At 41.3% G+C, this 24,893-nt stretch overlaps 1 protein-coding gene across 1 annotated transcript in view; it reads right to left on the bottom strand.

Moving 5' to 3' along the window:
• The window catches only part of AHR (aryl hydrocarbon receptor), a 67,023-nt gene extending 45,022 nt beyond the window's left edge, over nucleotides 1-22,001 (bottom strand). The window contains exons 1-2 of the mRNA XM_087773737.1: nucleotides 21,500-22,001; nucleotides 13,404-13,591 (exon numbers count right to left, since the gene is read on the bottom strand). Coding sequence (XP_087629863.1) covers nucleotides 13,404-13,591; nucleotides 21,500-21,555 — 244 coding nt within the window. The 5' untranslated portion in view covers nucleotides 21,556-22,001. The remainder of the gene's footprint in view (nucleotides 1-13,403; nucleotides 13,592-21,499) is intronic.
• Between the last annotated feature and the right edge of the window lie 2,892 nt (nucleotides 22,002-24,893).

Below are 24,893 nucleotides of genomic sequence, written 5' to 3' on the forward strand. Positions count from 1 at the left end.
CACATTTCATGGGCAGGCAGCTGAGATCTGTTTGGTGAAGGGTGATCTGCTTGTACACAGAGGCCCACTCTCACAAATTTTTTTTTTTTCTTTACAATCAAGGCCTTTTATTGTTTACAAAAGTTAACCTTTACTCGGCCTGTACAGCACAAAACAAGGTATTTTTTTTTTTTAAGCCTGTTCCCACTACTGCAAGCACTTTCAATTAAGCAAGCAGAAGTTGTGTCTGGAAGGAAACCACTTTGCACAACATAGTACTCAAAAGTGCAGGCAATTAGCCACTTGTTTTTTTTTTTAAAAAAAACATTTTCTCAATTGGTGTTTCTTTCCATATCACTAATGCAAAAACGTTAAAATAGCAACAGAAACACCATAACTTATCATGAACTGAAACTGCCTAGTAACCTTTTCTTCTGATACGGTTTGAGAGAAGCAAATGTCTATTTTGAATTCTGAAATGAGGTAAACATTTAAGTACTGGTTTTAAAACGTTTTCAAAATATACAAATCAAACTAAACACAATTGGAAAGCCTGTTGACAGTGGTCTGCTAAACTTTTCCTAATTCAGGTCAAATATACAAGTCTCATACACCAGCAGTTTATCCTCAAAAATTTCTTGACAGAGATCTCTTTACTTTTGAGGTACCAGGAATGTCACAAGTCTGAAAAAATACATTCTAGTGCTAAACCCACTAAAATGGAAAACTAGCATGATCATCAGCAGTTTAATGCCCGAGTTCTTACTGTCTGTTTTCTCCTCCCACCCCGACAAATCTACAAATGGTTGGCTAAATCCCACTCCTGAAGTCGCAGCTGCTACCATCTATAAAATTTACTGCTACCAAACAGTAAAGTTGTATTAGTAACTACAGAAAAATTATGACCAAAACTAATGAATTAGGTTTTTTTTTTTTATATCTGTAGAATTAATTCTATTTTCAGTACCTTGCATAATATTCTAGTCCTCCATGTGAGACATCAGAAGAGGGATAGTTTATCAAGTTAGTTACATGGCAGATGATGTTAATCAACCCTACTGCCTTATACAAAAATGCCTGCTGCATGCTTAGAGCAAAATGCTTTGCAAAATGTAAGTTGCAGAGTAATTGAATTCTTTTCCCTACAATATCACACCCATGTAGAATCAGTGTTTCTTTTAAAAGCATTAACAGTAGGTATGGCATTCTTAAACATGGCTGAAGTTATGACATTGAACACACACACACACACACACTTACTGGTTTTAAAAGCACTGTAGAGAATGAAGACATTAGATTTTACTAGATTTGCCTAACATATATACCATAAAGGTATAAAAACCTGTTTTAAAACATTCACATAACCCAAGAACTTGAAGTTTAACCACATTGTGTATGAGATTTTCCTCAACTTTCATAGGATACTTTCTTTTAACCCATTCCCAAAATACAGCTCAGCAAGCCCTAAACTGTTTGTTGAAGCAGATTGGTGTTTCTCTTAAGACCGTTAAAAGATTAAAATAAATAAATTAAAAAATGTCCTGTTAAAGATCTAAAAAACCATTATACACCACTGAATTGCTCACAACACGGATTAAAACCAACTCAAGCTCTGCTACACAGGACAGCTGAACTCAGGATTTTTTTTATGTTATCCTTTAATGTTGCTTTTTAAAGAAAGACTAACAGCATTATTAAGTGTGGAATGTTAAGTGTTTATGCAGTAGTGTCCCATAAATGGGGGACATATCTTCAGTTGCCACAAAGTGGTACTTAACACACTGCTATGTTTTCTTAAGTAGAAGGAAAAACCAACAATCAAGTTGTGTATTTTTTTCCTTAAGTGACTGAGTGATGCTGAACTTAGTTCACAGCGTGCTAATTAATCACTCCAGAAACACCACACTAAGTCAATATGTGCCCACCTCCAAAAACGAGAGTTCAGTCATTGCATTTGGAAGACTCAAGTCTTTGTTCACACAAACACTTGCACTACCTAAAGCAGATGTTCCCAAACAGTGCTACGCAAGACACTTCAAAGTTATTTTATGTGCATGGTAGGCATTAGGAGCCACTGCTCCTGAGCTGGGGGAGGGGGCAGAGAGGAGAGGCGGGGGGGGGGGAGAAAAAAAGGAGTCAGAAGCTGTCACAACCACTATGCAATAAAAGCTTATTCCGTTAAAGCCTACAACCATGTGTGTGCTTCTTCCTCAGAATAGCCCCATCCGGCTCCCAGATTGGGAGAATGTAAAAGGGAGACAGAATGAGATCTATATGGGAGTTGAAAGGCAAGCAGCCATTTCTGAGAGCAAGAAGTTGGCAGAAGGTTACAGGACCACGAAGTGCAGGATCAGGAATAAACTATTATGTCTTTGTCTGAGAGGGTCAATGGTATCTATATGCTGTTCGGGAATTTCTGAGCTTCTAATATATCACTGGTAGTTCTCCTCAATGTAAAGTAAAGCCTGGAGCTGAGAAAAAACAACCCCGAGGAATGACTGTACATGACATAGCTATAATGCAGCGGAACAGCAATTAGTGTGCAATGCTTTTACAGCTAGCCAGTTGTACCTAGTCACCTGATGCCAGAATTTTAGTTCAGGATTTTTTTTTTTTAAAAAAAACACACATAGGGAATATATCTTTACTGTTGCTTTTATAATTTACTTTAAAACAGAAGAGTAAATCTCAGGAAACATGCAGTTGTTCAAATATGTCAACTCTCACTTGGGCTTTGAAGCTTAACAACCACATACCAAACCGTATAGTGCTTGTGGTTTCAAGACTTAGAGGCAATGAACTCTTTTTCCATAACTATCACAGAGATGACAGTCACCTGCTGAATCACCAAAACCATATCCTGGCACACCCGCATTTCTTTTGCGGTATTTCCCATTCAATTGCTTGTCTGGGTACATCCTCCTTGCTTCTACAGAAAAAAGTCAGAGAGGCGTGCATGCTTGTAAATTGTAACTTACCATCAGACCTATTAATATGATACTGGTTCAGTCACAAAAAGGGGAGGAAAAAAGCTTGCTAAATTTTTTGAAGCGAGGGATGAAAAGTCAAAAAAGAAAGTGATTTACTTCCTTGTGGAATGAGATCTATGGGAAGCTGAGCCTAAATGCGCAGAGGTACCTACCCATTATATTTTGGGGTTTTTGAACCTTTGGTTCCTAAAACAGAGTTTTCTTGTCCTATAACTTAATTTTTCCATATGTTAGAACACTGCAGAAAGTTTATATGCATAAAGCTAATCAGACATTACATATTGTTTAAAAATCATCATCCATTTGTTACGCTTTCAATTTGTAGAAAAGACAGGTTAATACCAAGTAGAAACTGATAGTTAATAACCACAGCTTTTTTTTCGTTAAATCACTAATTCTGAAACAAATGGTTAAACTCTTCGCTAAGAAAAAATCTTATCAAAATAACTGTTCCCTCAGCTTTATACATCAATAGTCATTTTTTATTATAAAGCCTAGGAATCTAAAGTGATTTTTAAATTCCCTTTATAGTTCACAGTTATTTTCTTACCTATCAGTTTCAGTCAGGAACTCATCTCACTCAAACTTGGACCTGGTACTCAATGATTAACTCAAATCTGTATTTTTTTTTTTTTTTTTGTCTTACTGAAACAATGCCTCTTTGGCTTCACCCAACTGATGGCTCAATGGCAGCTTCATAGAATTTTTGCCTGGGGAATTTCTCTACAATTTTAACTGAAAAAAGGAAACAGTCAATTACATTCCATGTATGAAACAGGACAGTTGAATTACTCTACTAGTAAAATGCGATGCGGACTTTTGCCACTATTACATAAAAAGGGTATGGAGATGGGTTTGCAAGGTTTCTTTACAAGACCATTCAAGTCCAACGCTTGCTATATAAGGGTATTAATGAATAAGCACTTTCTAACAGAAATACATCTTATTTAAACCAAGGTGGGAAAAAAAAAATCCATTCCACCAAAAGAGATGAAGTTGTCTTTTTATGCCAACTCAAAACTTTTCATCAATTTAACAGAAGACTTTCTACAATGATTGAAGCATGGCAAGGGAGTCAAGTGGGCTGTTGGAGGGTTGCTTCCTTTCCAGCCCAGGAGTGTCTTTTCTCTACTTGGGGTATGGGACTTACTCCCAGCTTATTTCACTGTCAAGGCCCACGGACGTATCCTGTTAAAGCCACATGCATGTCCTCAGCCTGAAAGATGAGTCCTTCCTTGCCACTTGCAGAAACCTCTAGTCACCCCCTGCACTTCCCAGGTTGCCATTGAAGTCAACACAGTTAGACCTCGACTGTACTACCCAGAGAAGAGGAATGGATCACTTGGGACAGAACTGGAGGCATGATCTGGAGAGACCCTAACTCAGCTTGGTGATACGAAAACAATGAGACTCAACATTGAAGACCTTGTTAAAGCCAAGGGAAACAATATCCACCACACTCTCACTGTCCACAAAACTAGGCACCTTTCATAAAAGGCAGTCAGGTTTGCCAGGCAGGATTTGCCCATAGCCTACAAATGAGTAAGACAAGTATTCTCACAGGGTAAAAGCTGGGGAAGAACAACTTCACCCACCTAACACTGAAGGTAAGTAACTGCAAGCGTTCCAGCAGAGGGCCCGCAGTCAGCTAATACAGCTTGAGACAAGCAGAGGAGAGGGGGACGCTTCAGAAATACGCAGGCTGATACATTCCTAAAAACTCTTACAGCCACAGGGCTCAAACCCTTCCTGCAGGAGAGCATAACCCTTGCATTCTACCTTCAAATGCTGATGGGGTGCATGAAAAGGTACAACTTTTCTTCCTTCCACATCACTAGCTATAACACATTAGCATTTATGCGACCTGATTAGCATACTGACCAGGAATTCATGCTTGCATTGCTATCCTTCTGAAGGATCAGCTACAAAACACAGAGTTATATATATTAGGCTCCACCTTTCTACAAAGTTTCCCATTAAATAGGTCAAGAAAGCCTACTAATAAAAGCCTTCATATCAGTGAGCTGTATGACACCAGTTGCATTTCAGCATCCTTTGATGTGATCAAATCAACAGCCTGGTCTCTGGTAAGATACTACATATAGGACCATACAGACCATGACGGTATCAAAGCAAAACTAAGAGCAGTTGTGAGGACAAGAAGGGAAGACTGGGATTGTTTGTTCTAGGCACGTCTCTTCTCATTGTCTGATAAAAGTACACCAAACAACAAATGGTATAAGCAAGGAGGAGACTGAGGGCTACCCTTATCTTTTCCTCCAAACACGCAGAATATTTATGTGGCACATTGAAAAAAAAAATCAATAAAGGAAAGACATTATCCTGCAGTTTGTAACTCTGATGTAGACACGAAGAGGCAAAATGAATTCACTGAAACAGTACTTCAGTACAAAAAGCTAGTGTCTCATGCTGGCCCATAGGAATTGTACTGCTGAAGATGTGACAACGGAGTGTGATGGGGGAGTCAGAATATTTGACCAGCCAGGCCATAGACTTGCTCCAGTAAATTCCTACTTTATGCAATCAGTTAGAATTTGTTGTGAGGGGCCAAGTCAGCTTATTAGATGTTATATGATGCCACACGTAAAGTGTGCGGTACTGAGCAATTCAAAAGGCACATGGGTTGAATTTCAAGAGGCAATTATTCAGTGGAAAAAAATGAGCATCTATGTTCAATTGAAAGCAGAGTTTAGCATGCATCACTGAGGGCGACTAATTCCTATTTGTATGTCCTCTTTAATGTTCACAGCTGGCAAACAGCAAACAGATTTTCTTAAGGCAGTTTCAGATAACTCTATTCTAGTTCTTACAGTTTACTTCATTTAAGTTTCTAGAGTAACTCTGGTAAGTTTTATCATTAACATAATGCCTTGTTAAAACATACAGGTTGGACAGTCCATCACTGCACTGAGGTGCAGGAACTGCCAGGAGGCTTTTCCCAGGAAACATGTATTAATACATCATCTGAAACTCTGAAGAGCACTTCTGAAATTGATTATTTGTTTTACCTTTTTCAGATTCTTTTAAAAATAAATTATAAATTAATCCATTACAACAACTGAGCTCTGGTAACTAGAATTAGCTTCCAGTTATCTAGCTAGATTTCCAAAACAATTCACAAAGCAATCATTCTTTAACTAGTTAGTGCTCTATCAAAACATGTATGGAGCAGAAACCATTTTAACAGAGCTAAAGTTTTTGTTTACTCAGGAAAAATAAACAGTGTTATAACTGGCTAGAACTGTAAACATCTACAGAGCTCAATCATACAAGCAAGTCTTATTTCCTTATCAGAATACATATAAAGTCAAACAGGAAAAGCTAGGGCATTTCTCCTATCAACAAGCACACACAGGAGGAAAACTGCTGAGTCATAAAGGCTCACACAGCATTAAAAGCCATTCCAGCATTAATAGATTATTTGGACACATTTTTAAAGTGTATTCATACTGAAGTCTTAAATTACCAGGACATATTTTTAAGATTGTAGTCAAGCAAACTATACCTGTACAAATTCAAATGGATGAATCACGAAGTCCATCAAGGACTCCTGTTGAGAGCCTGGTGGTACCCCTAATTATACTTCTCCACTCAAACCCTCTTTGGAGGAGGGATCAACAGTTACTGAGGTTTGTGTAACAAAACCAAAAAGCTCCAAATCTCATTATCTTTAGGTGCTACAGCATAGTAATAAAAATGTTAACAAAGATTAAAAGATTTGGATTACACAGTGTCAGAGAAGCAGCAGTACTTCCTGAGGCCAGGCTTTTTACCTTGCTACCCATTCTGGGTCTGAATGTCATACTAACCCTAACAATGTCAATCTCCAGAACACTTACATGGTTAGCATAGGATAAATTATATTTCAGGCTCTGATCTTGCAAATGAGAATATTCACTGCAACAGGTATCCAGAATAAAGCCCAGAACAGCATGCTTAAAACTAATCTCCCTATTAACAAGGGCTATAGAGAAAAGACAAATGTTCCGCATACTGGGACAGTGCATACTGGGACAGGGTTTTCAAGGAATTTTACAACAGTTTTGTGGAATATAAGAGGCTCCTACACTGACTTTCCATACGCCTTTGATTAAATAATACATAGGGCAGTGAAGAAGAGATAACCTTTTATTTCTCTTCCTTGCACAGGGAGTTCCAACAATGATTAACATCAATCACTGAAATACTACAGTGCAACAGGAAAAGAAAATCTAAAGAATACATTAACTATCAGTCTTTGTACCCAGTTTCTCCTCTTTATCCTACAAATATATTGACATATTAAGCTCTTACTTTGTGATATAAACAGAATTTTCGATTTTAGATGTTCGGTTTGGGGTATATTAAATGTCAGTTATATGAATCCATAGGGGTATAGGGCTGCCTAGCTGCATGACGTGCCTAGTGACACAGCACTCCTAAAAATAAAATGTTTCTGAGCAAGCTAAGAATGAGCATGATACAAAGAAAACATACACATTTTGAGATTTAAGGTGATGTGACAGCTACATGGCTCATCATCATTTTTAAGGATCAGAATTTAGGACTTCAAAGCCTAAAACCCTCTTTTTTTCTGTTACGTAAAATATGGGTTAAAATACCCTGTAGCAGACAGCCACAAATGAATTTCAGGGGACTGGGAGTGGGGAAATGTTTAGGGGATAAAAAAAAAAAAAAAAAAAAAAGACAACTACAGCAGTGTGGAAGAACAAGCATCGACTAGGAAATAACTTGAATGGTACAATAGTCTGATACTGAAATAACCATACAATTCCAAGGTTCACATTTTGTAATCATTTTGGATTGGGGCCAAGGGGAAGACAGTACAAAAGGAAACATAGTTGGGTTTTGGTGGCTTTTTTTTCTTCAATTTTTTTCCCCCCTCCAGTTCTCAAGATAAGATTCAAAGCAGCTCATTCAAAAATGTGAAAATGAATTCACATACATGATAGAAATAACCAAATACAGAAAAGCTAATTAGTCAGAGAATGACATAACTTCCAAGGCTGCAAACCAAGCAAATTTTCATCTGAATAATATTTTAACAGGATGATATATCTGCTAGAAGAATCACCAAGAGATGTGGTGGATTCTCCATTTAACTTCTTCACATTAGAATCGGATGGTGTTCTACAAAAACCACAATCTCCCTCAAACTATGGGGTGTTGTCTACCTTGGAGTACAAAAAAGGCTCAAGATGGAGTCATGAACCAAATAAGACTAGTCAAGCCCACCAGGAGCTGCTGGCAACAGTAAATTCCTATATGGCATCAACACGAACACTTGACAGCAGCAAGTGCAGCCTGACTCCACCGCTCTGCCCTGGAGGGCTTTAGCTTTTCCTGACGTGGCAGTCAGGAGTGTCCATGTATGCAGCAGGAGGAGCAAGGAAAGAGGGTAACACAAAAGGGAAGCCACGCTTTCAAAAAATACATGAGGAAAGCTGCATTAGACAAACAAGGCAAGTAAATATGGTAACAGTCTGAAATAAAAGCAAGTCAGATCTGCTGTATTATCCTAGCCTTAGCGGGTTGAGTTTTAATCCGTTATTTTGTACTTTCAGGTTTCTTTTTCAGACCACCACCTAACACTTGGCAGAAAGGCTATCTATATCTGCTAGACTGTAGATATGTTGCAGCCCTTCTCAATGTGACAGAATAAATACATTGTCTCCCACTTTGCCTGTCTTTCCCATTTGTACATCTTATCTTAAGCTATGCTCTCCAGAGCAGGAACAGCATGCAGTCTGTTCTCTCCAATACACAGTATGATAGAACAGTGTGCATCACAGGAAAAATAAAATATATTCTTCGACATAATGTATGTGATGACAATGGGTGCATTGCAAATTTAAGCTACGTTATGCCAAGGAATGTGTGTTAATTATATTACAAAGTAAAATTAGGCAATGCAAACTTACTGGAAAAAATTCTTAATTATTTTGTTATTGCTGTGCTTGCCAGAATCACTTGCATACAACATAAGAAACCAATTCTAAACTAATTTTGAGCAGAAACTTTCTTCTGTAATTGCAGAACACTGTCCAATAAGCAAGTCAGAAAAAAACACATACTTTAAACCACAGGAATTCTTAGAGAAATGGATGAAAGGATAATTAATAAGCAACATGTTAAATTTTGTTTCTAATGTATCGATACACACACAGCACAGCTACTTCATTTTAGAATCTGCAAGCCTTTCCTTAATTCTCAGTATACCTTTAAAAAGAAAAACCATGCCCCTAATGTTAAAAAAAGTGATCATACAAACTCCTTTAATCTAACTGCTTCACCAAAACCCCGAGAAGACTCATTATAAATGTTCTTCCTTACTGCAGTGAATTATTTAAATGATTATCAGTTCATCATATAAGGACCAAAGGTAGAGGCAAAAGGGCTTTTTCCTTTAGTATACATGGGAAACACAGACTATGCCTAAATGATCATCCAGTTGGGCTCCAGATGCTCAACTCACACTAACCTGCACCCATACAAAGAGCTGTTGTCCCATATTCCACTTTGTATTTTTCACCGCTGAATGCACACATGCATGGGCTCTTAGCATCAAAATGGAGTGAAATAATATCAGGACAACATATAAAGTCTTTCTTTACTGATTGTCAGCAAACACCTGCCTGATTTATCCTAGTCTCTTAAAAATAAAAAGCTTGCCTTAAGCCACTTTCTGAAAGTATCTTACGCACACAAAATAAATACTCCAGCGGTGATTTAAGCTAACCTGCTTGACTTTGAGGACTGATAATCCACTTCAGTACAGGCAAGTAACATCATACAGCTGAGAAGCGACACCACCTTCAATCACTTCTTAGCTTTGACTCATCACACAAGAACTTTGACTTTATAAAGAAACAGACTTGAAACACATTATTTTAAGCCACTACTGAAATTTCCTTCTTGACTACAAGGTCAAATTCGTACATATAAGAGCATGCCAGAGCGCTTGACATGGGGATACAGAAAGCCGCCTGACACCATGTGGACTTGAGACTAACCTGACCACACAGATCTAGTGCTATCTAAACGGTAGTGATACAGAAGGATCACTTAGCAGCACAGTAACTTCACTAACAAACTACAACAATCAAAAGCAACTGCTTAACAGAATAGTCATCAACAGAAGAAAGCAAGATGTTTTAAGGTTGTGCAAGAGGGAAAAAAACCCACGTACACCTATTTCCTACAACCTGAAATATGATAAGAATGCAGAAGTCTACTATGTTTCAGTTGACACTATGGAAAAACTCATCTGTCTTTAGCTCTGGAGACAGTTTTTTGTACCATCTTAATGACTGGGGGCAGGGGAATATGCTTTTTGGTTTGTTTGTTTTTTATATATACAAACACTTAGCTTTTAAAGTAACAACAAAAAACCTTGTAGACATCTAAGTGAGGTACATTTATTCAAATTGATGTAACTTCTTGAGAGGTCTTTCACAACATTTCTTTCTCCCCCTCCCCCCCCGGACTTCCACCTTCAGAAAACAGACATTCACTCTGGATTATTTAAACTTGGAAAAATGCAAGTGTTTTCTTTGAAAAAATATCTATTGTTACAGCAAAAACTTGGGTTTCCTTTCAAGCAAGATCATATGATTACGCGTTTATATTTTACTTTCCGCAGGAATTTACACACCCCCCATTTGCATCCTGTTATTCATTTAGCGTTTCCCTTTACTTCAGCATGCTGCGTTAATAAAGTGGACCTGTTGGCTCAGTCTAGTCGCTCAAGGTGACAATCAGTGCTCACTCCTGCATTTGTCAGATTTATTCCTATAGGGCTTTCCGCATATATTTAACTACAGAAAACATTCCCTCAAAAAAGCAGTTCTGTGAGAAGAACTGCACAGACAGATTGTGAAACTCCAGCCTAGGGGTTTTCAGGGTATTTTTGTTAATTCCGTACTTCAAAGCACTAATTTCTCTTTTGGAGGGTAAGTTTCAACTGAAATATTAAGTTATTTAAGTACAATAAAATAGTATAGAAGATTTTATTTTCAGTACTGGATCTGTCATAGTCATAGATTGGTTACTCTTGTTTATATTCACTTTAGTCATTGATGTTAGCCTTTAAACACCTTCAGACAGATACTGATTACTAACCTGATTTGTAGTCCTACAGTTCAAAGGCCTGAAAAGAAGTAGCAAAAAGTCTTTTTCTGCTAAAAAGGTTAAGACAGCTTCTACTGAAGCTATTCTGTCTGCAGGTATAAATTAAACTTGCTTAATTTCACACTGTTCAAAATGTCTTGCACAAGATAAGCAACATCAGATTATTTATCTTTTCACATTTACCAGGCTTTATTTTATGGAGGCTATAAGAACAAAATTCTGCTGTAAGGCACCTAGTATATGCACTTACTTGTTGCTTGAAAAGTCTTTTCCTATGAGGCCAATCAAAATTCTGCTGCTTAATTCATTATAACACAATTAAATACCCTATACAGTGGTCCAGTATGGTAGCATTAGCTGCGTATTTTTATCTTATGTGGATACCATACTAATAGTATGCTACTGAGTTGAAAACACAGGTTAAGTTTGCTTCAATCCTGGATCCACAGTAGTTATATTTGCATTTCAGGTTGCAATTTAACTTCTCTGCTACTAACACACACCTAATTCATCACCGCTGTGAATGGCTGAAAGCTACCTTCCTGTTCAAATTAGGAACAAGCAACTGATGTAAATTTTGGTGCAAAGTGATTCTGGCTGTCTCTCTACAGCTAAAGCCATGATTTTTTTTTCCCTATACAGAAATCATAGCCTTAAAACCCTTTATTCCAGGACCTTAAAGTGCAAATTGTCGGGGGGTGGGGGTGGGTGGGGAGAAACAAAAATCAAGCACTTCCATTGCATGAGAAATTGAGATGATATTAACACTCCACTCCAAGTAAGGCAAAAAACTTGCAATCTTGTATTTGTTTCAGAATACATAAAAAAAAAGTTTCACTGAGACCAGAACTTCCTCTTCAGTTCACCAAGAGAACACGGACAAGCCAAATTATTTGGTTTATGGCAATTAACCTGATATAATGTCTCACAAAGACTTTGATGAAACTGATGTGCCAAGAGTACTCTTTCATTTCATGGGAGCAAATATTTTCATCTGAAAAAATCACTGCTAGAAATATTTGACCAACTCTAGTCTTGAGAAGATTCCATACTAAGAATTGTCCTGAACAAGCACAGAAATAAAGGCACTTGCATATATTCTTCAAGCAATAAAACACAGGATATAAATTTATGAGCATTACTAAATTGAAGCCACTAGACACAATAAGTAAAAAATAAATGTTCTGTATTCCTGGCAGGAAAAAGTGGAACTATCTTAGGCAGTTAGGTTTCTTCAGTCCTTTCATCCATGGTATGGAATCACTATCAAGAGGCTGAAATGCTAAATCTTAAATTGATGAGAACAGAGGTTATTTTCATGTCCCAGAAATGTAATAAAAAAAAAAAGAAACTTGCAATTCGTATCAACAGCATTGCAAGCAAGATTCCTTAGCTACAGCTGGTCAATATAATTCCATCTTCAGTATGATATTTTAAAACTTCACTGACTGATAAAAAAGGGACTATTATTCAAATACAAGCTCCCTCCTTTATTTGAGCAATGAAAAGGACCAGACTATTTCTGCCTTTGAAGAAACTGGCATGAAGCCAGCCATTGCATCTCAGCCTACAGAACAACTCGGGTAGCGAATGAGAAGGGTAGGACTCCTTGACCAGCTCTGAGACAGTGTAAGAGAGCAGGTGCTTCTGGCCTGATTACTACTCTGAGTGCTGCTGTATTACCCTTGCCAGGGCTGGGGACAGGGAAAACCTGCCGACACAACTGGAGAACCTTAGCTGTCGTCTTGCTGCTCATGGCCTGCATTAATCAGGGCTTGAACACAGGAAAGACTTTGCCTCTATTTCTTTCCAAGTCACCTTTGCAATAAACTATAGGAAGGGGCACTAGCAATTACTTTACATCAAAACAAAGTCATTTTTGATGCATCATTAAGCAAAACATACAGCTGATGGGAACTCTATGACACATTTTGAACAGTAATGGTTTTATGAAGGCAATTTTCAGAAAGGAAAAAGAAATCTCTTCAGTATCCTTGAAAGTCTAAGGAAAAGCACTGGAAGACTCATTAAGGGCAATATTACTTCCAAATGCAAAGCTTTGAAAGACTGGTGATTTAAGTGAAATATAAGTAGTTACATTTGGTTTTCAAGAAACTGGAAAGCTTGCTTTATACAGTTACATTGTATATACCCACACAACTGGATGTTCCATTAAAATGCAGATAAATTAACAGCTTTAAGTACTTAAACAGCTGAAATCAACATACAGTATGAACAGAATTTTACAAGCAGTCCAAAACCAAATAAATTCCCAACACTTACCATCAAAAAAACTTTTGGCTCTCAGGTAACTGACGCTAAGCCTAAGCACAGAGAGCTTATCCAATTTGGCGATAACATCTTGAGGGAAAGGCAGAAGGCTAGCCAAGCGGTCCAGCTCTGCATTCAAGCGGTCCCTGTGTCTCTTGGATGGATTGGACTTGACTCCTTCAGCTGGGGATGGCTTTACTCTGTGGCAGAAAAAACAAACACAATATAAATGCGTGTTTCTTCCCAAAGTGAAGGTAAATATTTGCCAAACCTAACATTACAAATTGTCTTTTAAACTTTAACAAGCAAAGTGTTTTTCCCAAGCGACTTCTGTTTCCCATTGGGAAAATAAAAAATTAGCGTAAGATGGTTTAACCCCCCCTCCAACACACACACACACAAACACTGTTAAATGAAGCAGTTGGAGCTACAATGGCTATTTGAACATATAACGAACATTTGAAACCTTTGATATTCAGCGTTTTTTATAAAAAGCTTCCTATGCTTTAATTCAAATGTCACTTGAACTCTTCCAAATGTTTGTGTTACAAATAATTCAATAATTTAGTAATATTTGTGTACAAATGCATTTGACAGTACACTTTTTCACTTCAATTACTGTTTTTCACAGGTGTCCTTAATTTTTGTCAATGTTTGGAACAAGCTATTGTCAACTGAATACAACAAAAGTTTTAGTAACTTGCTAGGCAATGAGGCATCTAAAACCACACAAGAAAACAAGAGATACAGCCCAGCTAGCAGGTAAAATCTTTGTAGCAAACACTATTGAGCTCATCCTTTAAGCCACCTCTCAGCTGAAGGCATTTAATTTGAGCACAGCATGACAAAGGCATGCCTTTGTACCTTACAAAGTACAATTTAAAAAGCTTTCTGTTATGAATTACTTAATAGTTTTTTTAAACTTGCTATTTTCCATTCATATTCACCCTGAGCTCCAATTCCAGATACTTGGATACTCACACCTTCCCATGTATGCAGAAGTCTAGGAACAGGTTTAAACCCCTACTCATTTGGGTTATAAGTAGTCATTACAAGACAATATTGAAACCAAATAATTTATCTGCACAAGCCATAGTAGATTTTATGATTTTAATTAGAAAACTGTTTAATAAATGAGTGATTCATTCTCACTTTTCCAGTATTGCAGTTCTACTTGACATCTGTAGCAGTTATTGATTTGTGCTGCTCTCACAGAAATGTTGGTTCTGCAAGATGTATCACTCACAAAATACTGAGCATAAAGACTTTCAGCAATTAATTTCTTCAGTATTTCATTTAGTCTGCTTCCAAGCTTCATAATTATATCAATTATACGATGAGAAATCGCAAAAGCTCCAACAGTTATTTTTGCCACTGCTGAAAGTAAACCATCCTGAAAAATAATTTCGTCTTGTATTTCCAGTCAAATAAGTAGTGATAGAGTGGACATTCCTATTTTTAGCTTGTTTTTACTTTATGTCTCAATTACACTTCTTGTTAGTTTAAATTCAAGTCCTTCTTTTTACAGGCATTGTTTATTCAAGTGTCACTTGTCAAAAACTTTGCACTTAAGCCTGGCTGCCTGTTCCCTAGCACTACGGCTGCCCTTTTGCACGTTAAAGGAGGCATGCTCCTTACGTGGAGCCTGGAAACTCGAAGATGCCGTAATACAAAATGTTGTTAACACACAGAAATATAATATATCAGCAGCAACTACTTACTCCCCAGCTGGATAAAGTTAAGCTTGCTGCAGGGTAAAGATTGTCTAGGACACAGTTCTAGTAGAGCTTTATCCTAAAAATATTGGAAAAGTGGGGAAAACAGATGAATCAAGAAATATGAAAATTCTCTCTCTTGAAAAAAAACATAGGTTCATCATCAACTGCAATGGATGATAAACTAAATATTTGGCAAGATGTGTGCTTCAGTCACTAGCCCTGACTTTCAGACCTGCAGCTCACCACATCCCCGAGTGAATATTAAACTTAAAATAATTTAGTAAAGCTTTCTGCCAGAATAAGAGAATGTGAAGAATATTCATTTGTACAAGCCATATGATTAACAGAATTTAAATATAACCCTAACAAGGTAAAGTTCAAAATCACCAAACATTACCACTAACATTAAAAGTTACTTCATAAATATTTTTTATGTATTAAACTACCATAAATGTAGAGACAGAATAAATTCCAAACTTTAAGCAGATAACAGTTGTATAACAACCAGTGAACAGCTCACCACTATCAAATTAAACATGTCTGCTTCCAAAACGTGGAGGTTGCCCCACGAAAACCATTCAAAACACACAATCTTTACCAAATAAATCAGCACTAAATACCAGACTTCTATTTTCACAACTGGCCTCTGCATTGCTTAAAACTTCTACAAGCAATTTGACAAGTTAGTTAAACTGTATGCAACTGTGCAGTTGTCTCGTCAAGCTCTTAGTTAGATCTCATTGTTTTTGCTTTACTTTCTAATCTTTTCTCTTTCTTACTTCTAACTAGTTCAAAGCATAAGGATTTTCTAAGTGTAGTACACAACATTTCTGAATATTGTTACTGGTATTTGCAGCATAAATCTTACCATGTTCTCTCCCTCCAAATCAAACATTGATTTTCCCTAATTTTCCCCTTTGTCATCCAACTAAAATCCATTATATAAAAATGGATCCTTCAGTGACGAAGGGAGTAAGAGCAGAAATGCCAGGGGCATAAGTAGCAAGCTAAACCATCTTCCATCCACTTACGTAAACCCTTGATGCTAAAGACAGCCCTAGCTGCGTTGCAGAAAATTATCTTCAAGGAAAATTATGTACTATGTCAAGATTAAATCCATGCATGTGTTTCATTTAAAAAAGAAAAAAAGAGTAAACAAGGGAATGGATTTTAAGCTGATCTTTGAGTTCTTGATCTTTTGCCTTTCACAGGAAATTTGAATTCCCTAATTAAAGGCCAGAGGTCTCTGTACACTCAGTGGCTCTGAACTGAGCTACAATCCTTATCATCCAACAGCTGCAAGACAAGCAAGCACTCTTAATTCTTGTTTTAACAGTTCTAAAGGATTTGCCATCATAACATTAGCTGACTACTATTTTCACAGGTCTGCTACAGACTACTCTACCAGAAGGTTTCATTACATGTGCTTACCATGCGCACCTTCACAGACATTAAAAAAACTAAATTATTAAAAAGAAAGTCTTAATTATTATCAAAAGGCCAAAACAAGTTTCAATATTTACATGCTAATTTGTATTTTTTAAAGGGAAATTGAAGCAGCTCTTTGAGAAAATGAAAAGAAAGCACAAATTTATATTGTTCATAATATGATAACAAAAACTTTGAAAAGAAGGGAAAAACCAAACAACCAAGCACTGAAAAGCATACCTTATTAACAAGACTGAAGTGTGAAATGAAGTCAGGAAATAAAAGAATGTGCAAGAGCACTAAAGATATAGTGATATGTTAAAAAACTAATTCTGTTAAAAAAACTAATTAGAAGTTCATCAGAACTGTTTTATTGCCTAGGGAAAAAGGATATAAGGAAGAACATACACGTCACCTAGCTAACGGGTTTAATCTTTTCAGCTATGTATATTTTTCACCTCAAATTTAATAGTACATGCAATAACATATGTTATTCTTATGTATATTATTTAATTCAATGTAGTTCAGGTATATGAAATGCATCAGTTACCACTAAGCAAGTATTACAATAGGTGACATCCTCCAAAATTCTCTATTTACTTTAGCAACTGAAAAATACTTCAAGCATTTACTCTTTTATTTCCCCCAAGGAATTTACAATTACTGAAAATTCAGCTGACAATTCCTTTGGAAGCAACAGATATGACACAGACTATCGACTTCTTTGATCAAAAGTTGTTGCCAACCTATCTTGAAGGGGCAAGAGTCCCTTTCCAGTGGCTCCTTCAGCAGGCAATGAAACCAGCAAAGATTTAGGCCACTAAAGGGATAAAGTTGTTTTTATGAAAAAACCTCAATCAGCAGCATGCTACTCATCTGATGCTGGGCAACTGTTTGTCCTCCAGTAGTAAAGAATTTTAGTTTGCTCAGGTTGTTTTGGTGTATGAAAGACTCCAGCAGAGTGATAGAGACAGCCAGAACACCCACCAAGAATGGAAGTTTCACACTCAGTTTTAACATATTTCATTACTGTTTAAGATGACAAGCCAAGGCGATTTGGAAAAAGAAAAAAAGTATATTTCTAACTACTGACCACGTTATCTACATTTGTCTCTCCCCACTTGCTGCAGATTCTCTTTCTAAAAAGTATATGTTTGCAAGAAGCATTGACCAGAAACCAACCAACCAACTAAAAAAAACCCACAAACCTTAAAACCAGTGAATTTTAAGTAGCAGCCTACATGTAACATACAGGTACTGCAAGACTGGCGAGGTTATTATTTATATATATTAAATTTATTCTACATATGATAACAGCTTTATTGCCTCCATTTCAAATAAGAGGTGCAAACTGCTGTTTGTAGCAGATACTGCTTTACACAAAGGAATCTTTTAATGATTTTTTTTTTCTGATGAACTTCCATTTTGAAAGCTTGTTCTGGCACTTCTTGTTTGTTTGCCTTGAAAGAATACATAAATACTTTCATTTTTAAACTAAAATCTCTCTGCACTGCTTTCTGAAATTACTATGTCTACTTATAATTAAGGATCAACCAGTCAAACATTTTTCTGTAGTGTATTTAGTATCATAAATATATTTAAGCTAACACAGAACAAAACCATATCATAATTTATTTTTCAGTCTGCTAAAGAAACATGCCATTATGCTTTTTTTCACCTGCGTAGTATGAAGCATTTAGACCTCCTCACCCCGTTCTTTGTCTATAACATTTATGCAGTTATGCAAAACAATTCCTATCCAACCACTGGAGAAAAAAAAAAAAGAAAAAACAAGGCAAATCAAACCTAGTAGGCAGAAAAACATAAAAACTACAAGGTGGAGCTACATTTATGTAATAGCCTTCACCTAATGTTAGAACCTGTCTCTAGTAAACCCCACTTCCACAAAATTTGCATTTTTATCCTTCCTACTATAATACTTGTATACTATTTCAGCAGTTCAGTTAATCACTAGAGAAAAGGAACTCAAGACAAAAAAAAAAAAAAAAAGCAAAAGCAAGGGCCACCCATTGCTCCCCAAGTCTCAGTGGGGAGTGAAACACCCCACAGACGTGCTGCCACCAGGGGGACTCACAGTGTTCAAACGTTAAATGAGGAGGAAATTTAAAGGCTCCAAGGTTTTAAGAAGGCGATTTCTGTAGCGTATTACATGCAATTAGAGCGCACATGGTTTAGCAGGCTTTTTTGTTTTTTTCAGATGACAAGACAACAAGATGAACTGCAGGAACAGTTGCCTATTAAGTTCCTCCATGACTGCTTTTCTTTTTCAGCTGTGATACTGCAATTCCCTACTGAATCAAAAAGCACATTTTAACAGTCGGCACTGTCAGGCAATAGCCCCAGATTCCATCTCATGTTCAGTTCCTTCACATGGCACATAATAAAAATGGGGAGTTGCAGGGGGAAGTTTCTTAAACTGGTTTTGAGTTACCATCGTGGCTTTAATGAGTTATTTGCACCTGAAGCAAGAAGTATTTCTTCTACTTCATTTTTTTACATGGCAACTATGGCATTAGATGAATAGCTTCTTCCATTTCTATGAACTAGCTGCCTATTGCCACAGGTTACCAATTATCATGCTCCATTCAGAGTTACATCTACGGCAAATAAAACAGTAGAAGAACTATCTACAGAAACAATCTCTTCTGTAAAAGATACTAGTCCCAACAACATGTCACTTTTTTTTTTTTTTTTTGAAGAGCTGTGAATTCTACTGGGGGGAGGAAATATCAACTTCAAATGGATTAAAATCACAATAGTGTCAAACCATAGGACAAGAAAACACAACACTGGAACTGTTCATAAAGTTTAAAATCTTTATTAACCAGCAGCAAGTACATCTTCCCTCCCTCCCCCAACCAGTTACAAAAGCTTATTGCTTCTCTCACCTTTTTTGGCCTAAAGGTATTGTCTGTAATTAGTTATGTAAGAAATCTGAGCCCTCTGACCCACTAGCAACGTTCTGTAAGGTTGGTCTAACAGAAGAAGCAACCAAAGAGCATAGCCATTATGAGGAGAAAAGAAACAAATAAGTGATACATGAAAGATAAATTAATCTTGCATTAAAATAATTTCTAGTAACCCCAGAAAGGTGGGTTAATAATCAGCCTCCACTTCTACTTATGGGTGAGCAAACTATTTTAATATGAGTATTTTTATTTTAAGAAGAAATATTTACTTCTCCCTTTGGTCCTAAAGGACAAAGTCCCTTAGTAGAGAAATGATTTCCATTAGTAATAAAAAAGGCTTAAAGTTCAACTAATCAGAGAACCTCAGCCAGCTTACATAAAAAGGAGATACATGGAAAAGGCTTATGTAGATACTACAGCAACATGAAAGAGAAAGTTTCACATCCTCTATCCAAGACTAACCAGAATTTAATAGTAAGCCAGACACTAAGCGATCTTACCAGCAAGGCAGAACACCTCGCCCTTTCACAATGAGAAGTTAAGATTTGCCTTTAGCAACTAATAGTCTACAAATACCACCAATACATTTTTATTTCTTCACAAAAAACCCACTCATTTCATTCTTAAAATCCAGATGTACAGCATGAATTGAATTCGATACCTCTACATTTTTGTTTGGAAATGAATGGTCAAAAAAAGCAAACACTGCTATTTTCATAATGAATGCATCTTCTAGCAAGGGAATGTTTTTAAAAAAATGCATTTTTAGATTTTCTGTGTTAATTTGTAGGGTGAAAACCCAGCTATGTACATGCATTCATTCTAACAACTCCAACCAGAAAGAAACAAGGCGCTCAAGCTAATTCCCCTGCCCCCAAGACAGTTGTCTGCTATAAATCTAAAAACATATCATTCACAATAGAATTTCATTAAATATTTGTCATTCTCTCCTTTAATGCTTTTGTAGTCTTGGCAGTTATTTTACATCTACAGAAGTACCCTGCGGAAATACACAGGGATTTTTTGAGCTTTGCATCACAGTTAGCTTATTTTTCTTGCAACTCAGTAGTTCAGCTTTGCTACTTTTTATGACCTATAGATTCTTGACTTTCAGTTGAAAGTGCAAGTTAAGCATCTCCTCTAGCCTGAAAAATCACTCTCATGAGACCAGTCTTCTAGTGGAGCATGCAAAGCCTAGCAAACCTACAGCAGGTGCATAATATGAAGTTACTCAGGTACTAAGCCGTTCCCAGAGTTTCAAAAAGATAAATTAATAAACAAAAAGCCACCATACAGCCAGAGTTTGGTGTGTCCGTCCCTCCCCCCCCTTCCGACCGGTCTGCAGCACTGGGGTTCGTTTGAAGCTGAACAAATAAAAACACCTAATGTAACACCGGAGGGTTAAAGCTGGTTCAGCCCTCCCAGATAGGCTAAAAATAGCCCTAAACGGTGGGAATCGGCCGAGCCTTTCCCGGCTCCGACCCCGCGCTCCCCGCAGAGACACCTGAGCGCCCGGCACCGCGCACCGATGCGGAGCGGAGCGGCCCGGGCGCGGTGCGGGGCGGGGGCGGCGGGAGCGCCCTGCGCGCAGGCGGGAGCGCGGCAGCCACCGCGCGGGGGCCCGCCCGGGACGGCGCGGCACCCACCCGGGACGGCGCGGCACCCACTCCCCTGGGCTGAGCGCAGCCACCGCTCGGGAGCCGTCACCTCGGATGCCTCCCAATCTAGGTCAGCCGGCTGCGCCGCGCTGCCGGCACCGCTCCCTCCTTCCCAGCGCCCCGACACTCCCTTCTTTAAAGAAAAAAAAAAAAGAAAAAAAAAGGCGAAAAACAATAAAAACGCTGCCGGCACCCCCAGGCACCACCGCTCCCGGGCGCCCCTGCACCGCACCGCGCCACCGGCCGCCCCCGCCGGGCCTCCCCGGCGCGGTGCGCGGCAGGACGGCGAGCCGCCGGGAAGCCGGTCTCTCCCTCCCCGCCGCTCTCCCCTCCCGCCCCGCCGCTCTCCCCTCCCGCCCCGCGGGGCCGCTTACATTTTCTGCACAGGTTTCCGCCGCTTGCGACTGGCGTAGGTGACATTGGGGTTCATCCTGCCGCGGTTCCAGCGCCCCGCACCGCAGGCTCCGGGGGCCGCCGCCCTCCTGCCCGCCTCGCCCCGGCTGTCGGGAGGGGGCGAGCCCCACCGGCGCCGCAGCCCTCGCTTCGCCCGCGGGCCCCGGCCCTGCTGCCCGCGGCGGCCCGGAGCGCGCTGCCTCGCTCGCTCCCTTGCAGCGGCGGTGGCGCCTTCCCCGGCCGGGCGAGGGCGGGAGGCGGAGGCGCTACGGGGCGGGGATCCCAGGTGATCGGCGGCGGCTACACCCACTCGCCGCCCCGGAGGGCACAGGTGTGGGGGCGGCCGGGGCTTTCCAGCGCCGCTCGCCCCGCGTCTCCCCCGCTGAAGCGACGCCGTCTCCCGGCCGCCTCCCTCCGCACTCCGGCGCGGCCGCCGTCTGCCGGCCGAGCGCCTGTCAGTGTGCGCGGCGCCGGCCCGGGCCGGGCCGCTCCGCCCCGCCCGGCCCAGCCCTGCGCCCGCTCCTCCCGCCGCCGCCGCGCTCCCCCGGCCGGGTCCCGCCCCGCCCGGCTGACAGCCGCCGCCGCCCCCTCGCCGAGGAGGCCCCTCGCGGCGGCGGGGCGGAGGGAGGAGGGGGCGGCCGCGCCGCCATGTTGGGAAGGTCAGGCGAGGAGAGGGAGGACCGGCGCGGCAGCGGGGGGGGGGCGCCCGTCCGGCGGCCCGGGGGACCGCGACGGAAGGGCTCGGGCGTGGGAAGGGGGTCGGAGAGGGAAAACCCCCGAGCCTGTGGTGGCCGGGGAGGGGTGCGGGGGGGGCGCCCGCGGCAAGTGAGAAGGGAGGTCCGCTCCAAGCGCCCGCCGAGCCCTAATAACAAAAAATAACCGGGGGGGAAAAGTCACAGCGTTCAGCTTTGAAAGAAAAGCGACACGGCCTCAGTGGCAGGATGAGGCCCGTGTCTGTCACCCCCCCCCCCCCCAGCCCTGTCGCCTCCTCTGCTTCCCGCCTCCCTCGGGCTGACACCGTCAGGGCCGCAGGGCGCCTAGCGAAGGCACCCGACACAATGGGCGCCCGGCCAAAAGCGGGGCAGGGGGGCCGGGGCGGGAGCGCCCGCGGCGGGCAGCGGGAGGGCACCCGGCTCCGCCGCGGGCAAGGGCAGCGGGGCCGCCGGGGAAGGGAAGGAGGTCGCCGGGGCAAGGCTGCCACTCGCTGAGCAGCGAGAGGTCCGACGGGGCTCACTGGGCGAGGACGTGGTTCCTATCTCATGAGGGGATAAATCCCTGAGTTACTACACTGACATTTTAAGATAAACACTTATTTTAAAGGAAAGGAGCAGCATCGCGAAAAGTAAGAGGTGCTGCCAAACTCCTGACAAATAAAACCTTCCACGAAGAGCCCCGGTGCCTTTCTGACCCACCGCCGCTTCTCCCGCCCAGTTTCTTCCTCGGTTTCCTTTCGCCGCCGCCGCCGCAGCAGCAGAGCTCTTCCCCCGGAATAACCGCAATAAATTTTATCTCAACGCTAAACATGGGAGCCTGGGAGTCGCCCTGTGTAAACACGAGTTGTACGCGGCCACGGCTGAGCCGAGGGCCGGGAAGAGCTCGCCTTTCCCCCCTCCAGCGCACCCGCGTCCCGCGGGCGGCGGCCGAGCCCAGCCGCCGGAGAGCGGCCGCAGCTGGGGGGCTCAGCCCCGGCCGCCGCGGCTCGGTCCCCCCGCAGCCGCCCGTGCCCGGCTGCCGGGAGGCTGAGGCAGTGTCCGTGGTGCTGGTGTCTGTCTGGCCGTCCGCAGGGGGCTGCGAGCTCGCACCTTCCCTGGCTGGTTACCGAAGCCCCGGTTGTGGAAGCGTTTCTGCTCCGCACTGCTGGCGGAGGCGCTCAGCCGCGGCCCAGGTATTCCCGGACGGGAGAAACCTGGGGTTCTGCAAAGCCCGGCCCCGGCCAAGCGGCGGGCCGGGAGCGGCGCTGCCCCGCAGCACGGCGGCTTCCCCCGGCCGCCGGCAGCCGCCGGGTCCCGCCGGACGGGGCGTCCCGCCGCCCGGCCCCCGCCTCCTCGGGCGCTCCCAGCTGGGATTAGGCAGCGTAACGCCGGCTTGTTTACCAGCTTCACCGCTCGGGTTTAGTTGCCTGGGAAGCTATCCCACACGCCAAGTACGCTGAAGCCACAAAATGCAGATAAAATTAATTTGACTAAACCTTAACGATGCTAGCTAGTGTGCTTGCTAGTACGCCAGGAGCTGATCGAATGATGTTTTGAAAAATATGTCTTCAGCAAACAAAATTTTTGAAAAAATACCGTAAAAGAACTGTACGCCTGACGAGGTCAGTGCCTTGCAGTCACATTCCTGCCACATTCCTGGCCAAACACCTTTGTGGAGGACGCCAACTATTCGCTAGCTTCTGTCTCTCCTCTGTCCCTTTCCCCTTCACTTTCTCTTCTCTCTTCACAACATCTTGCCAGCATCCTGGAAAAAAAGGTGGGCAATACTGTACACCACATCTTACTTCCTTCTCTTCTCCAGCCCCTTTTTTCTTTCGATTTTAGGACTGAAACTGGAAATGAATGCATTTTCTTCACTCCAAACCCATCTGTCTATCCAAGCACTCAGCTTCTTCCAGCCTAAACTTCCCAGTCCCTTTCACTACTCTTTTCACCCCTATCCTCTCACTTCTTCCTCTGTCAACACAAGTGTGCTGTGATCACTCCATACACAACATAAATTGCTGCTCTCTTTTCATTCTTCTCTTCAGCTACATCACCTTTGTGTTGAAAGCTTACAGGCATTGTTTAAGGCTCCTCTTCTAGTTTTTAATTTAGTTGCTTCTAGTCTCTTTTACTTCCTCACTGAGATTGGACAAAGTCTCTAGCAACTTCTTACTCTTCACTGGACCTCAAGATTTCAACAGTTTCTTGACCTTTTGTGCTACTTAGATACTGTCAGAGACACCCACACTTATGCTGTCTCATCTGCGAGCTCCAAATCTGTGGGGGGCCACATGAAGGAGGAAGTAGACTTTAGCCTCCCATGATGGACTTCATCTCCCAGTTCCCTTCTGGGGCCATAGGAACTCGCGTGGTGCCAGCGAGGTACTGTGGTTACTCTCCAACTCCCTAATTTGGAAATAAAGAGTAAGGAAAACTCGTGCTGCTAGGCAGAAACCACATCTTCTGTACATTTGCAATCCTCTGCTTGCTATTGGAGATCCACTCCTATGGGTCAGCCACCTATTTAACAACAAATATGAGATTTCAGATGTTCAGCATGCAGAGAGTCGCAGAACATGTGGAGAATTTCCTTATGTGTCACTGGGGCCTTTTAGACACGGTTACCTAAAAAATTCTATATCACATTATCTGCAGCTTTTGCAAATCTGTCCTCTCC

The sequence above is a fragment of the Nipponia nippon genome, unplaced genomic scaffold (assembly GCF_047370975.1).
Source record: "Nipponia nippon isolate SJK-2023a ecotype South Korea unplaced genomic scaffold, ASM4737097v1 scaffold_1, whole genome shotgun sequence".
Taxonomy (NCBI): domain Eukaryota; kingdom Metazoa; phylum Chordata; class Aves; order Pelecaniformes; family Threskiornithidae; genus Nipponia; species Nipponia nippon.